Source organism: Mesoplodon densirostris, chromosome 3 (genome assembly GCF_025265405.1).
Source record: "Mesoplodon densirostris isolate mMesDen1 chromosome 3, mMesDen1 primary haplotype, whole genome shotgun sequence".
In the NCBI taxonomy this organism is placed as follows: domain Eukaryota; kingdom Metazoa; phylum Chordata; class Mammalia; order Artiodactyla; family Ziphiidae; genus Mesoplodon; species Mesoplodon densirostris.
In genome coordinates this window covers 146,428,219-146,444,965 of record NC_082663.1, presented here as the reverse complement: position 1 = coordinate 146,444,965, position 16,747 = coordinate 146,428,219, and the positions used below count along the sequence as shown (strand labels likewise).

Genomic DNA, 16,747 nt, shown 5'->3' with positions numbered 1-16,747 from the left:
TTGTTTGTTTGTTTGTTTGTTTGTTTATATTTTTGGCTGCTTTGGGTCTTCGCCGCTGCCCGTGGGCCCTCTCTATTTGCAGCAAGCGAGGGCCACTCTTCGCTGCAGTGCGCGGGCTCCCCACCGCGGTGCCCTCTCCCGTCGCAGAGCATAAGCTCCAGGTGCACGGGCTCAGCAGCCGTGGTGCACGGGCCCAGCCGCTCCACGGCATGTGGGATCCCCCCAGACCAGGGCTCAAACCCACGTCCCCTGCATTGGCAGGTGGACCCCCAACCACTGCGCCACCAGGGTAGTCCCTCATGGACATGCTTGTGATTCGTTGGTGGTGAGGTAAGTGGGAGTCAGCATCATTAACCTTCTGGTTCTAACCGGTCTGGGGTCTAAATGCTTGTGGGCACCATACCATTAACTTCTCCCACCTGGTGGAGGTTTCAGTATCTGCAAAACAGCTTGAAGATATTATGTATATCCCTTGAGCGGGGGTACCAGGACCCTGCCCCAAGGCTGCACTATTGTCCAGGCACATTTTAAAACAGATGACAGGGACTTCCCTGGAGGTCCAGTGGTTGAGACTCCACGCTTCCACTGCAGGGGCACGGGTTTGATCCCTGGCTGGGGAACTAAGATCCCACATGCCATGCGGTGTGGCCAAAAAAAAAAAAAAGTATATACATATACGTATGTGTAACTGAGTCACGAGTCACTTTGCTGTACAGCAGAAATTAACACAACATTGTAAATCAACTATACTTCAAAAAAAAACCCGTAACGCTCATTTCATGGGTGAGCACTTAGGATCACGATCAGTCTGCCACCTGCATCTTTCAAGTGGTTCAGACTCAAAGGGCAGGAAAAGGAGTTGCTACCTTTTGAACCCCTAAAACCAGAGCCACCTGTGAGGCCCTTCTAACCTCTCCCCATCATCTCTCTGACTTCACTTTTGATTGCTCACCCCTTGTTCCCTCGGCCACTTGGACCTTCTTCCCATCCCTGGAAATTGCCAAGCTCACTCCCATCTCAAGTCTTTGCCTTTTCTGTCTTCCCCACCGCTTCCCGGGGCTCGTTCCTCACCTCTCAGCTCTCGGCTCAGAGAGGCCCACCGTGCCCACTCAGCCAAACACGTGTGCCTCCATCACGTGGCCCTGGTTTATTGTCTCAGAGTCTCTGAAACTGTTCCATGCATGTGTTCACCTTTATCATCCTGCCTTCTTCCTTGTCTGTTTTGTTCACTGCTGTGGTCCCAATGCCTAGAACCATGCTTGCAAAAGAGCGGAGGCTGAAGACACATTTGTTGAATGAATAAACCAAATGCTTTTTTGAAAAATATGATTATTTTTCTTTAATAGCAAAATAATATATATTGCAGAAAACTTGGAAAATACAGAATACAAAATACTGAAAGGACAACTTAGAACCTTTATTAACATTTCGATCATCAAAGCATGAGTTGTATCTGCCCTGCTCTCCATGTCTCCTGCGTGCATGTAGGACTATCAGTGGTGTGTCGGCGTGTCAGTGCTGTGTCGGCATGTCAATGATGTGTCAGTGTGCTGGTGCACATGTGTTGACAGCCCTTCCAGGCTTCCTAAGGGGCCTTGACCCCTCAGGTCTCCCTAACTCCTAACCCACCCTTCCACATCTGTCCTGTTCCTGAGAATGGCTCTTCATCCAGGACCTTCTCGGGCCTCAGGGCTGGTAAAGAGTAAGGCTTTGCAACATAACCGAGAGGTAGCTATGGTCTTCCTCATTTCTGGAGGTGAGGACAGGGGCTCCGAGAGGCTGGCTGATGTCACAGAGGCCACACAGCTGGCAAACCATGATTCCAGTGATCTGAAGGAGTCAAGGCTTGGGTTCTACCTGTGGCCTTCATACCTCTCCAGCCGGATTACCTGCCCACGGTAAGGTGCTGCTCAGAGGGTCTGGGACTCATTAATAAAAGCTGAGAGGGGTCTCAGGGTCGGCTGGTGCAGTCACATCCACCAGTCCATGGACTCTTTGGGGCAGGCCCTGACAATGACCATACAGTGGGGTAGCCCCTTAGACAGGATCCTCTCCGCCTCCTGACCCTCCCAGCCCAGCCCCTGCAGCTCAAGGACCCTGAGCTTGGGCATGGTGAGGCAGGAGGAGAGGATTTCATGCGGGGAAGGCATTTCTGGGGTGATAAGCGGCCCCAGCAGGCACAGACTCTCCAGGGCCGGCATGCCCTCCAGGACCGACAGGCCAGGGGCCGAGAGGCCCCGCACGGTCAGCCGGATCTTCCGCACATCTCGGAGGTGGCGGCTGATGGCCAGGAGAGTGCTGTCGGCCGAGAGGGTGCAGCCCAGCACCTCCAGCCTCTGCAGGTAGCTCAGCTCCTGCAGGCCCATATCCAGCCCGGTCTCGGTCACCCGGTAGGTGCCGCCCAGCACCAGCGAGCGCAGCGCGCGGAAGCGCGTCAGGCCCTGCAGGTGCTCGTCACGGAAGGCGGGGACGCGGTCCAGCACGATGCACTCGAGCAGGGGCAGCACAGTGGGGTCCTGCTCTTTGAGGAGCCAGGCCATGGAGATCTCACAGCTGTGCAGCTCCAGGGTCCTCAGGGTGCAGGGGAGGCTGGTGATGGGCACCATGCTCAGGTTGGCCACGTGCAGGCAGAGGCGCTTGAGGTTGGGGCACTTTTGGCCCAGGGCCCTCATCAGGGCGGGGGACAGCTGGGGAGCTGGGGAGCCCGAGAACAGGTAGCCGCCCATCCGCAGGGAATGGAGCCGGGATGCCATGTACCGGCGAAGGAGGTGCCACATGACTTTTGGCCGCATCTGTAAGAACCAGAAACGGGGTGCGGGGGGGCTGTGACTGGGGGAGAGATGTGGGGCATCTTCCAAGGCCCCCACCTGCCTGGAGACAGGCAGTCCCCAGCTGGGGCTCTGATGTTCCCTGGGAATTCTGTCCTTCCCTCACCAGCCTCACGCAACCAGATACCTCCCCAGGAGCAACAGGATGATTTAATCTGTTTTGACCTCTAGGTTGGAACAAAAGCAATGGCGATAAGAGACCATAACAGATCTGTCTTTAGCAAGAGAGTGGATTCTCGTTATCTTCTGCAGTAAGCAAGAAAGTGAATCCACCTGGCAATATTTTTATCCCCTTTCTTAATGACTACCTCCTCATAGAAATAAGCAATACAAAATAAAGCTGAAAAAGGCTAAAACTGCCCAGGGTAAATTAGACCTAGGTTAAAAGAAAAAAATAAAAATCACAGCTTGGTAATAGTGAAAGCTGCAAAAATTAACCCTGGGAAGTTAGACTTAGTAGAAAACAAACAAACAAACTATAACTGGTACCCTGTGCATTTCATCATATGTACATTTTAGGTTTTAAAAAAAAGGACAGAAAAAAGAAATTGTAGGGACTTCTCTGGTGGTGCAGTGGTTAAGAATCCGCCTGCCAATGCAGGGGACAAGGGTTCGAGCCCTGGCCCGGGAAGATCCCACATGCGGCAGAGCAACTAAGCCTGTGCACCACAACTACTGAGCCTACACTCTAGAGCCCACAAGCCACACTGAGCCTGCATGCCACAACTACTGAAGCCTGCGTGCCTAGAGCCCGTGCTCTGCAACAAGATAAGCCACCGCAATGAGAAGCCCACGCACCACAACCAAGGGTAGCCCCCGCTCTCCACAACTACAACGAAGACCCAACGCAACCAAAAATAAATAAATAAATAAAATTTAAAAGAAATTGCATACCATAAAATCTGTTGACGACTTTTTTTTTTGTAAATATGACTTTTTTATTAGAAAAATCCATGACCAGGCAAGAGGATATTTTGCTACCTCTCAGTTACACCTTTTCTGTTGGGTTCTTGGTATCCCTAATCCTTTTATTCCTAAATTCTTTTTTAAAATTTTTTATTGAAATATAGTTGATTTACTATCTTGTGTTAGTTTCAGCGTACAGCAAAGTGATTCAGATTCAGAATATATATATATTCTTTTTTTACACTGTCTTCCACTTTAGGTTATTACAAGATATTTAGTATAGTTCCCTGTGCTATACAGTAGGTCCTTGTTGGTTATCTATTTTATATACAGTAGTGTGTATATTTTAATCCCAAACTCCTAATCTATCCCTCCCCCCTGTTGACTACTCTTGACAGAGGAATCAAATCTTCCTGATAAGATCTGGACCTGCAAGTTTGGGCCGAGGGAAAGGGACTCACTAGAAATATTGCCCACTAAAAGATATCTCACAAAAGTAGAAGCGACCGTTGGCAAAATTTTAAATGGCCACGAAGCCGGAGGTTGAATCCCTTTTACTTGTAAAAGGACAAAATGAGAAAATCCTTTAAGTTTCATAATATCAAACACTGGCCAGGATGTGGAGAAGCAGTTCTCAGGTCCTGCTGGTGGGACTTGGTCTGGCTACTTTGGAATGCGATCTGGTGGTTTTTACTGAAATGTAAAATGTGGACACCCACTGGCACCTGTTTTGTTTTTAAGAATACAGGAGCAGGAATTCCCTGGCGGTCCAGTGGTTAGGACTCTGCACTTTCACTGCCGAGGGCCCGGGTTTGATCCCTGGTCAGGGAACTAAGATCCCACAAAAAAAAAAAGGGGTGGGGGAGCATCTGCTGCTTCTCTGGGAAAGAACAAGGTGTCCTGGGTGACAGAAGTAGGGAGACCTTACTTTCCAATTTTTATTATTTTGTACCTTTTGAATCCTGTGTATATCTTTTCTGCACCGCCCCCCATATTATTTTTTTAAAACTAATTTTTCAGTTTGTTTAAATGCACATACTGCCTGACCTAGTAAGACCTCTTTTGTGGAATTTACCCTACAGAAACACTGGTTTCTGAGATCGTGGTTTTAACAGCAAAAATCAAATGTCCACTGATAAGATAACAGCCATGTAGGTAGTAACTAAGAACAAAGTAGATCCAGAGATATGAACCCTGGTAACTCCTCAAAACATGCAGGAAAGAGTGGCAAAATGATACTTCAAAGGTTAAAGAAACAAGAAACAATACTATATATTTTATATGGGTACAATTACTCCAATCATAATGGCTAACTTGTATTGAGTACCTACTGTTTGCCAGGTGCAGTGATGAGCATTGAACTAGAAAGCTCACACAGTACTTGGTTGTGTAGTAGGTACCTCTGGAAAAATGCAGTGGCCAGAATCTTGTTACAAGAGTACAGCTATGATTCAACACAGCCTGACTCCAAAGGCCAATCTTGCTCTTGTAACCACTGTACTTTCCTTCCCTTATACAGGGCCAAGGTTATAAATGCATAGAAGGTGGGATAGAAGGAAATATTCCACACTTATAATAGTGGTTACTCTGGGGGAGGGTTGAAGATACCAGGGGATGACTGTCAAAGGCTCTTAGCTTCATCTGTGGCAATACTTCAATGGTTTTTTGTTTTAATTTAGATATAATTGACATATTATATTAGTTTCAGGTGTACACACAATGGTTCGATATTTGTATATCTTGTGAAATGATCACCACAATTAAGTCTAGTTAACATCCATCACCAGACATAGTTACACTACTTCAACATTTTTACAAGAATTATTCATGACTTGTGTGATTTTTAAAAATTAAACCTCAAAAAGAGAAACGCAAAACAAATGTTCTAGTTAATCTCTATTACATATGCTAAAGTATTTAGTGATGAAGTGGACTCTTGTCTGAAATTTATTTTGAAGTGCATTTAAAAAATAAAATGGATTGATGGATGGAAAGAGGGATGGATGGATCGGTCAACAGGGGATAAAACAAATGTAGTTAAATACTAATAGTGGGCAACTTCGTGTTCTCTGTACTATTCTTTCAACTTTTATATATGTTTGAAATTTCTCATAATAAAATGGCAGAAAAAATAACTAAGAACTACATTATTATGTAGTGTATTAGTTTTTTAGTACAGAAAAAATAACCTTTTTTTTTTTTTTTTTTTGCGTTACGCGGGCCTCTCACTGCTGTGGCCTCTCCCATTGTGGAGCACAGGCTCCAGACGCGCAGGCTCAGCGGCCATGGCTCACGGGCCCAGCCGCTCTGCAGCATGTGGGATCTTCCCGGACCGGGGCACGAACCCATGTCCCCTGCATCGGCAGGCAGACTCTCAACCACTGCGCCACCAGGGAAGCCCCAAAATAACCATTTTTAAAGGTGATTTCAATAAAAATAATTTCTATACAAGGCCACAATTACTTATCCAAAACTCCTGGAGACAGACGGGTTTCAGAATTCAGAATTAATGTGGTACAAATACCATATATAATACCATCAGAAGGGTCAAGGGCAGCACCTTGTTATCAGATTAATATCTTTCAGTATAACATGACTTTTATTCCAAGTGGGATAAGGAAAAGGACATTAATAGCCTCACACCAGCTCACATCAGGTGTTGCCACCAAATGAATTTGTGCCAAGCTTACAAAAAACCTTTTCACTTTTCTGGCTTTCTGATTTTGGAACTGCAGATGAAGAACTGAAAGTGAGAAAACACAACGGATCCTACCTCTCAGAAATTGTACTTCTAGGTTTCAGAGTAACTGGTACCTGGATGCAAGAAGACAGACACAAGGACATTCTTGTGGAACAAGAACCAACAGCATTAGTAACACCTTGAAAGTTGTTAGAAATTTGGAATCTGGGGCCCCCACTCCAGGCCACTGAATCAGAATCTGCATTTTAACAAGATCCCCATTGGTGATTCATATGCACAGTAAAGTCTTATAAAGCTGTTCACAACAGTAGAAAGTTGGAAATAACCTAACCATCTGTCAACAGCAAAATAGATAAACAAATTGTGGTATATTCATTTAGCAGCAGTTAAAAGGAATGAATTAGATTTACAAGTGCTGATTAGAATAAATCTCAAAAGCGATGTGTGAATAAAGCTGTTTATATAAGTAAAACAGCATTTAACTAAAGAGTAGAGCAGCATTATCTAAATTTTAGAAATACGTTAACAATACTGTGTGTTGCTTACGGGCACACACATAAGAAGTAAATAAAAACGCGAAGGGATACAAATCCACTTTATGATAGTGGTTACCTCTGAGGAGGGTTTCAAAAGTGCAAGAAATATGCCTAAAAATGTTGTATGCATATGTGTATATATAAACATTTGTATATGTGTTTCACAAGATCAGCAGTAAATAAGGCCAAACGTTAAAAAAAGGTTAAATCTAGGTGGTGAGTACATAGTTTCAGATATTATCCTCTGTACATTTCTTCATATATTTGAAATAGTTCATAATAAAAAGAAAAAAATAAAATGCAAATGGGAGAAAGTGGAAATGGTTTGCCTGCACCACTCAGGAGATTAATTCTGGAAATAAGTTGACTATGGAAAATGATTTCTCCATGAAAACTCATCAATAAGCCCCTTCCCTGTACGACTTTGGTAACACCCATTCTGGACGTGGGGAAACTGAGGCCTGGAGGTCACAGTGGAGCAAATAATTGACGCGGCCGGGATGCACCCGGGACAGCCTCGCTCGAAACACAGGGTTGGAGGCGTGGTCCTCGAGGTCGGGCCAACCCGACCTTGGCCCAGACCTGCCCGGCCAGCCCCGCATACCGTGTAGAGCGTCAGGTCGACATGTCGCCACAGCCACCGGTCGTCCACCAGCCTCTTCCAGCGGTGACAGACCCTGGGGAAGGGGACCCGCCGTTAGAACGTCCCGGCCCCGCGGGGAACAGATGTCCATCTCCTGGTGCACCCCCCCGCCCGGCCCTTCCCTCGCGCGGGGCGGGGCCGCACCTGGAGATGCGGATCCTGTCCCGAACCGGGAGGTAAGAGAAGATCTCCAACAGGACAGAGTCCGGCAAGTCCGCAAAAGTCGCCATGATCCCGCCGACACGCACTTCCGCTTCCGGCGAAAGGGGCTCGGTGACTCGCCTTGGAAGCCCCTGAGACGGTGGGAAGTGAGGGTGCCGGCAGGGAGGTGGTCGTGGCTTCCGGTAGCCTGCAGAATTCTGGCTTTCCTCTTGCGTGGACGTGGTTGGGCCCCGGAGCCAGACCAGCTCGGGATCTGAACGCGGCACCGAGGGTGCGGGTAGGGACTACGACCAAGCCCGGAAGGCGTGGCTAGGGCGACGACGAGACCAGGGGGGCGGGGTTAAGGGAGGGAAAGAGACTCGGGGGGCGCGCCTGGGGAACTAGGACCACGCCCGGAAGGCGTGGCTAGATTGGTGACGAGGTCCGGGGGCGGGGTTAAGAGCGGGAACGAGATTGGGGGGTGGGGGGCTTGGACCAAGCCGGGAAACCGTGGCTGGGGCGGTCACGAGCCCTAAAGGGTGGGATTGAGGGCGGAACCAAGAGCCGAGGACAACGCGGAGAGTTCGAGAATAAATATGTAGAAGTGAAATAGCTTGTTAAAAGATGTGTTGAATTCTTCGCTTTTATTGATGGCGCCAAATTGTTCTCCACAGGGCCTGAATTGACACTCCCTCCAGATATATATCACTTTTTTTTCTAAATATATCACTCACTTTTAAAGTTGCAATTCATAAGGGCAGTGAAATTTATTCAAACATTCCCGTATTGATGAGTATTCATGTTGCTTCCAGTTCTATCACCGCAATTATCGGCGCTAAACATTCTCTTTATATATGTAAGTACATGCATGTGTGTGTGTGTGTGTATACATACACACACACACACACACACACACATACATATGTAATATATACCTCCTATGTGTTTATTTCTATAGGATAAATAACCAGGAGTTGGGTTGATGGGTCAAAGGACATGTGAAGTTTAATTCTGAATAGGTTTTGCCAAATCACACTCCCAAGAGCCTATAATGGCAATACATGGTTTTGGGTTGTTTTTTTTTTGGTTTTTTTGTTTTGTTTTGTTTTGGTTTTGCCACGCTGTGCGGCTTGCAGGATCTTAGTTCCTCGGCCAGAGATTGAACCCGGCCAGGGCAGTGAAAGCACCAAGTCCTAACCACTGGACCGCCAGGAAATTCCCTGGCAATACATGTTTTTAATACACACACACAGAAGAAATTGGAGACGTTGAAAACTGTTTTAAAAAGAAATGCAAACTGGGACTTCCCTGGCGGTCCAGTGGTTAAGACTCTGTGCTTCCATTGCAGGGGGTGCAGCTTCGTTCCCTGGTGGGGGAATTAAGATCCCGCATGATGGGCAGACTGGCTCCACCTCCAAAAAAAAGCAAACTCATTAAGATGTATATGTTAAATGTGTGCAATTTTGTATATCAACTATATCTGAATAAAGCTTAAAAATCTGTATGCTTTCACTTATCCATAAATAAATAAAAAGTAAAACACTGTGGTATTCACCTATCAGATTAAGATGAGGAAGCCAGAAAATACCCACACTAGCCTTGGTGTGAGGAAATAGACCTTCTCAACCACTGCAGATGGGGAAGAATTGATGCAAAATCTTTAAAGACAGTTTGGCAATATCAGATTGCAGCCCCTGTAGGGCCCAATAATTCCACTTCTAGGATCTCAAAATTGTCAGAAAGAATGAGGTAGGTCTTTCTGTGCTGTTTGGAACAATCGCTAGGATATTGTTGTCTTTTAAAAGCAAAAGGTGTAGAGAACAGTGTATAGTTTGATCTCATTGGATATATATATATATATATATATATATATTTATTGTGTTTCATTTTATATATAAAGGCCTGTATGAAAACTAAGTCATTCATTTCTGCCCTTTGACACAACTTAAAATATGCTGCCGTATGTAATACTTTTGTACTGCTTGAATTTTTACCATGTGCAAGAAAGTTCCAAATGTTTATTACTAAATCCAACCCCTTTGATATTTTTCCTCAGACAAGAGTACAGAAAAAAATGCTTCATGCTCTGGCAACCATTTTACGACTGTGGAAGAAAAGACCAAAAGAATCACACAGAGGTCAAGTCGCTTGCCAGGCCCACGAGCCCAGATTTTTCTGATGCCAGAGCGTGGGCTTCTATCCCAGTGCTCTCCGGTTCCCTCTGCAAAGCCCAGGCCGGCACACAGGGGCAATGACTCCTCTGCTCCCAGCGCCTTGGGCTTCCCCTTCACAGCACCTGTGTCACACTGTATTGCAAGGACCTCTTCACTTGTCTTCTTCTTTACTTGTCTTCCTCCTGTATCAGACTGAATTCTGGGGCGGCAGGTCGGCCTTGGACACTGCTGCATCTCCAAGGCCTGCTGACAGGCTGAGATGTTGGGGGAAGGGACCTCCTAAGCAACTCTCTCCACCTCTAAGATTATTTCCCCTCTGGTGAACCTTTAAGTTCAGCAGAACGCAGGTGTCCCTGACCCCAGCTCGGTTACAGGGGTTTCCTAAGAACCATCTCCTCCCCATCAAGCATACAGGAGTGGAGGGATGGGAATCCCTAAGTATAAGCTCCTTCCTCTGGGTCAGAAACTTAGGCGATAAGGGGCAGAGGGGCCCTGCCCAGCTTGCTCCTTGAGTTCGGACCCAGAACTCTCCCTCCTGGGAAGCACCTACCTCCTCACAAGAGCAGCTCTGACAGCAGGTCCTTCGGCTGCCTAGACGGGAGGATGGGGCTGTCCTGGCCCCTCAATGGGCAGGCACTGAGTCCCTTCATGGGAAGCGCCGAATGATATTTACCGGGATGTGGAGAGAGGTCTCTAAGGTGAGGTGTCCTATCTCCTGAGGCCTTTCCCCCTCCCACCTGACTCTGGAGGAAACAGTCCATGCAGCAGTGGCAGCCTAGTCCTGGGACTTCCCATTGCCCATCCCCTCCACTTCCTCAGGATGCCTTAGCCCAGTTGGAGCTGGCAGCCCCCCACTAGATCCCCACTACTGCCCATGGAGCCCAAGTCCCCAACAATCCCAGACTTTATATTCCTCCCCTTTCAGCAGCACTCCTCACCCCTTTCCAATCCCCCCCCCCCCGCCCATAACTCAGCATCACCATCCTGTGCCTTAGCTCCCCCTTTTTAAAAATTTTTTTTTAAATTTGGGGGTTTTTTTTTGGCTGCACCACTCAGCTCCTGGGATCTTAGTTCCCTGGGCACGGACTGAACCCAGGCCCTCGGCAGTGAAAGCGCAGAGTCCTAACCACTGGACCACCAGGGAATTCCCTAGTTATCTTTGAATCAAACATTGAAAAAATAGAACTTCTTGTTTTAAAAAAATAACATTTACTTTTTCTTCTGATTACAAAAGTAACGTATGTTCATTGTAGGTAATCTGGGAAAACACCAAAAGCACCAAAAAGAGGAACATGAGACACAGCAATTCCACCGTCTAGTGGTAAACACCATCAACATCTGGTGTGTCCTAGTATTTCTATGTGAATGCAAAGATGTGCTCCTTCCAAACTTCCTCGGGCACATTAGTCCCCTCAAGCTCACCCTTGACCTTCCCATCTCCCTCTCTTGCCCCATCTGTTCTTCTGCAAGAGGACTGTCAGGGGCTGGTCCAAGACCGATTCTTACTACAATCCTAGGGTGGGGATTGCTCTCCCCATTCATAGATGAGGAAGATGAGAATCAGAGAGGGGAAGAGTTGTGATCACACAGCTTAATATTAAGGGGTTCTGACTCATCTGTCTGGATCCAAAGCCTGTGTCTCCAATCTGAATAAGCTTTCCATTCAGATTCCCTGCCCTCTCAAGCCCACTCAGAGGGATTCTGCAGGGGTCGGAGAAATAACGGATCAAAGTCCTGAGGCAGGAAGGCCCCTGAGTCTAGTGTTTGAGGTGGGACTCCTTGGGCCAGTTCCCTAAGGCAGGACGGCCCCAACAGGGTCACAGAGCACCCTCCCTTTCCCCAGGAAAGCATCTCATGTCTTCCACCTAATCTCATATCCTAGTTTGAGAAGGTGGATTGGGTGAATCAGAAGTGGTGGCGCCGCGGCTTCCCTGGTGGCGCAGTGGTTGAGAATCCGCCTGCCAATGCAGGGGACACGGGTTCGAGCCCTGGTCCGGGAAGATCCCACACGCCACGGAGCAGCTAAGCCTGTGCGCCACAACTACTGAGCCCATGTGCCACAACTACTGAAGCCCGCGCACCTAGAGCCCCCGTGCTCCGCAACAAGAGAAGCCACCACAATGGGGAGCCCACGCACCGCAATGAAGAGTTGCCCCTGCTCGGGGCAACTAGAGAAAGCCCACGCGCAGCAACGAAGACCCAACGCAGCCAAAAATAAATAAAAATTAAAAAAAAAGAAGTGGTGGCCCCTTTTCAGAGTGAATCCTTTTAGGCTCACCAAACTAGGAGAATCCTGTCTGCTGAGAAGGAACAGTTCAAGAGTCAGTTCCATTGGCAGGTTGGACTTAGGGAGGGGTGTTCTCTGTCCCACCAGCTCTGGGGAACCAGACCAGTTCAGGGGCTGCTTTGGCGCTGAAAGGCAAGGTTGGGAACTGCTACACAGTGCCCCCTGTAGGGCGGGAGCGACCTTCCTTGAAGATACAGACCTGAGATATTTTGCAGTTGTGCAGTTTCCGGCTTCCTCGTCAGTGTTGCAGGTAGGCGTGCAACGTGAACTCCATTCTGGTAAGTGCTGGTATCCAGGCCAGGATCAGGAGGCTCCTTCACTTATCGACTGAAGTCTGCACCCAAGATGTCCCTGGGGGCAGGCGAGATAAGCAGAGGGGAGGGGTGAGCAAAACGCTTCCGAGGCCCAGCCCTGAATGAAGGCAGGGGGGCGGACGGGATGCCCGCAGGACTTGCCCCAGGCTCCCCAAAGCCCTAAAGCTGCAGTTAAAGGCTCCGTCAGGCTCAGGAACGAGAGGTAATCCCCGCCCCCCGAGATGCCACACCAGACGGCGTCTCGGCACAGCGAAAAGCCTTCAACTAACTGCATCCAAACGGCTGGGCGCCGGTTAATGACCTCTGACTCTCCACGCCCCCCCCCCTCCGCCGGGACCCTCATTCGGCTCCACGCTCTGTCCACATGTGTCCCTCTACTCAGGCTCGGGACCCCAAAGCTGCTCCTGGGAGCCGCAAGCCCACATCCGGCCCGGGGCTGCGAACTCCGCGGGGTGTTGACAGACACTGGGAGGGGCGGAGGGAGGAGCTTTCGGTTGCGCACTTCCGCTTCCGGTTCTTAGCGTCACCGCTGGCTGGGGCTCTGCCTTCGAGCGAGCTTCGTGTGGCGTCTGCTGGTTCCAGGAGATTCGAGGTGAGGGGGCCAGGTGGAGAGGTCCGGAGTAGGGGAAAGTTGATGGGACCCGGCCATCGAGGATCCGCCCGCCTGCGAGAGGCGAGGCTCGGCCTTCAGGCTACCTGAAATGGGACTGGGCCGGGACGGCGGGTAGGGCGCGCTGCTGCCTGGAGTCCGCGGTCGCCGTGGGGTCCGAGGTCCTGGGACACGGGACTTGGGGCCCAGGAAGAGTCCGATCTGGGGGATTGAGGGGGGCGTGAACATTAAGTCTCAATAACCGGGTGCCTTGGGGCCTGAGGGACCCCTGAAGTCCTGATTCTTTTGCCTCTATCCCCGCCCTGTGTAGCTCCAGCCAGGATGATCGAGGTTGTTTGCAACGACCGTCTGGGGAAGAAGGTCCGCGTTAAGTGCAAGTATCCACTGGCGGCCGAGAGGCGGTGGCTTCCGGAGGGTGCTTAACATGAATGAGGCAGGCAACTCAGTCCATGTTGTAGGGTGATTTTAGTTAAACCCGGGGGCAGGGGTGGGGGCGGGAATGGGGTCCTGGCAGAGTGCATTCACTCCTGGAAATGTCCTCGTCGCGTTCTATCTACCCCTTCCATTTTCCTTAATTCCTCTGCGTCCAGTACTGATGACACCATCGGGGACCTTAAGAAGCTGATTGCAGCCCAAACTGGCACCCGTTGGAACAAGATCGTATTGAAGAAGTGGTGAGTACAGGGGTAGAGCTGGGGGCTGGACAGGAGCAGGCCAGAAGTTTCTGGTTAGGGGAGGGCTGCAGCCAGCCCTTTGCTTAGGCAGAACTTCCTCAGCTTGCCTCCAGGCTGAAGAGCCTCCTTAGGCTTTTTCCTGAAAAGTTTTTATCCCGCAGGTACACGATTTTTAAGGACCACGTATCTCTGGGGGACTGTATCCTTTGACTTCTTGAGGAAGGGTCTACATACCCAGACTTGATTCTCTTTGTTCAATACTGGAGTCTATATGAGATTATGCACATAATGTGTTTAACTTAATATGTGGCACATGCTAAGTATTTAGAAAATGGGAGCCATGTAATTATTTTGTTGGGGGAGGAGGGTGGTTGGTGAAATTTTTTTTTTTTTTTTTTTTTTTTTTTTTGCGGTATGCGGGCCTCTCACTGTTGTGGCCTCCCCCGTTGCGGAGCACAGGCTCCGGACGCGCAGGCTCAGCGGCCATGGCTCACGGGCCCAGCCGCTCCGCGGCATATGGGATCCTCCCAGACCGGGGCACGAACCCGTATCCCCTGCATCGGCAGGCGGACTCTCAACCACTTGCGCCACCAGGGAGGCCCATGGTGAAATGTTTTGATTTGACTCGGCTTGTAAGACTTTGACACTTTTCAGTCAAAGTATTTATTACTGAGCTCCACTTGAGTTGGTTACGGGAGGTCAGAGTGGAGGGAGACTCGGGATGTTTGTTGTGCCAAAGGAACATGAACTTTTTAAAAAGTTTGGATTCTTTTCAAATTAAAATGATCCAAATTAAAATGTGGCCACCCTGACCTAACTGTGACAGATGGGAGGGGTGGGGATGGAGCCCACAGCGAGGATTCCTTAACACCTGTACTTCAGATGAAATCCACGATGGGATGAACCTGGAGCTTTATTACCAATAGAGCAGAATTCCTTCTCCCTGTCCTTCCCTCTTCCCCCACCCTCGCCCCCCTCACTAATATGGATGCTTGTTTTTGAAAACTCATGTTAATAAAAACTTCGAGGCTGCTTCATTCACTGTTGTCATCTTTGAGTGAGGGCTGTCTCTTGAGGGGAGAGCATTTGGTCGTCACTATATTCTCAGTACCCAGCAGCTCAATAAGAGTTCAAGATTGGATCAATGAGGGAGCCAGTAGACTGGGAGCCTGAATGGAAGACCAGAGCTCTGGGGCTAGCCATGGGTCTCTGAAGGTCAAGAGATCCTGGGATTATTGTCATCCTAATGGACCAAGGAACCTCTGGGTAAGGACAGTAGATGTAGTAGTTAGGAATACAGGTTTAGATTCAGAGAGACTATGGGTGGAATCCCAGCTCTGCCACCAACTGTGACCCTGGGCAAGTTACTTAATCTCCCTTAACCTTCATTTTCTTATCCAAACTGGAACCAACCGTGTTTACTTCAGTGGTGGGTTGTGAAGTGGAGATGAGATAAAGCATGATTAAGCAGCCACAGTTCTTAGCACTTATGAAATCCTTATGGACAGAGTAAAACAGTGTGGCATAGGCTATAAGAAGAACCCAGCCTCAACAGTCAGACCAACTGGGTTTGAATTTTGACCATTAGCAGTGGAATTTGGAGGAGTCAGCCTCTCTGATCATCAGTTTCTTCCTCTAAAAAGGGGAACCATGATGACAGTCACATTTCCATGAGATAATGATGAGATAATGGAGTTAAAACAGCAGGATGCCTGGCATTATTAGCTGTCTCCTGCCTTCTTCCCTCAGGTTTGAGTAGACAGGACCCCAAACACTCCATTTCTGTTCCCCTGGCCACAGATCCTGGGGTCAACCTTGGCCTTGTCCTTTCCCAGAGCTACATTCTGGAGCTGCTTTGAGAGTTTCACCTAGAACCTTGCTCCATCCCTTCTCCCCTCTCTGTGTGTTGACTTGGCTGATCCTCCTCAGGATATAACCATGTTCAAGTCTAGCTCACTGCTCCATCCAGGCTTCTGCCTGCCTTTTGACACCAAGCTTCTTGGGATGCAGACCTGCCGGCTGCCTGGGGTGATGGTCTCACCTTGGTCTCCATTGGCCACCTCCCTACCTGCTCCCTTGGCTTCCCTCCTGTCCCTAGGACTCCACTTCCTCCTGACAAGTTAGAAATCTCTGTTTTCTGGTACCCCTGCTCTTATAGGTCAGTATTCTCCTTACCTGTCTGCTTAAAGAACAACCCCCCCCCAATTTTTTTTTTTAATTTCATGACAGCCTTGACAAGGTGAGTCCTTGTTTTCAAATCAGCATAGAAAAGTACAGGCTAAAAGTAAGACCCCACTCCTGGCCCCATTCTCTCTCCTGAGGTCAGGCCTTTCTCAATGCATTTATATAAACTTCAGTTTTATTTTTCAAAAGACTGTGCCAATAACTGCTTGTAGAAAAAATCCAAATGTTTTGTTAAAAATTGTTTCTTATTTTTATAATATCCCCACTGACAGTGGCAATAATTAACATTTGAGTAAATCCAGAAATTTTCTGAAATATAACCTATAGTTTTTATACAATTGGAATAATTATATATTTTGTAATATTTGCATACCATTCAGCGGTTTGCTTTTTTATGCTTTACTTCTTTCTATATAAATTATCTGTTTCATTCTTTTTAATTAGTATTTTTATTGATTTTTGTTTGCTTTTTTTTTTACATAAAAAGGCAGTATGCAGGGATTTTTGTGGTGATGGAACTGCTATGTCTGGAACTGTAGTGGTGGATGCAGGACTCAGCATTTGCCAACCAGGACATAGGGAGAAAGATGGAATGCAGGCTGTCAAATAAATCTGCCTGTATTACAAATGAATCACATGACCCCACCAAAGGGGTTAGGGGAGAAAGGAGCTGACCTAAATAACTTTGAAAAAGTAATTTGATTTAATACTGTAAGGATAAGAAAAAACAATTATACACAAACACTGTA

At 48.1% G+C, this 16,747-nt stretch overlaps 2 protein-coding genes across 4 annotated transcripts; one reads left to right on the top strand and one right to left on the bottom strand.

The window, feature by feature from the left end:
• Window positions 1–1,368: 1,368 nt before the first annotated feature.
• FBXL12 (F-box and leucine rich repeat protein 12) lies at window positions 1,369–8,059 on the bottom strand. Of its 2 annotated transcripts, none has more exons than XM_060094190.1 (3): window positions 7,759–8,059; window positions 7,576–7,648; window positions 1,369–2,792 (listed from the first exon to the last, which is right to left on the bottom strand). In XM_060094190.1, exons 1-3 carry the CDS (start codon window positions 7,842–7,844, stop codon window positions 1,971–1,973), a joined length of 981 nt encoding a protein of 326 aa, XP_059950173.1. In that variant the 5' UTR covers window positions 7,845–8,059; the 3' UTR covers window positions 1,369–1,970. The 2 variants fall into 2 exon arrangements, with proteins under 2 accessions (XP_059950173.1, XP_059950174.1); XM_060094191.1 differs by lacking the exon at window positions 7,759–8,059 and adding an exon at window positions 6,508–6,548 and having other exon boundaries at window positions 7,576–7,652.
• A 4,360-nt stretch (window positions 8,060–12,419) lies between these two features.
• Window positions 12,420–14,851, top strand: UBL5 (ubiquitin like 5). 2 transcript variants are annotated; one of them, XM_060092298.1, is made up of 5 exons: window positions 12,420–12,494; window positions 13,451–13,517; window positions 13,731–13,814; window positions 13,976–14,013; window positions 14,697–14,851. In XM_060092298.1, the coding sequence occupies exons 2-5, from the start codon at window positions 13,462–13,464 to the stop codon at window positions 14,738–14,740; spliced, it is 222 nt and encodes a 73-aa protein (XP_059948281.1). In that variant the 5' UTR covers window positions 12,420–12,494; window positions 13,451–13,461; the 3' UTR covers window positions 14,741–14,851. The 2 variants fall into 2 exon arrangements, with proteins under 2 accessions (XP_059948281.1, XP_059948280.1); XM_060092297.1 differs by lacking the exon at window positions 12,420–12,494 and adding an exon at window positions 13,016–13,122.
• Window positions 14,852–16,747: the final 1,896 nt, after the last annotated feature.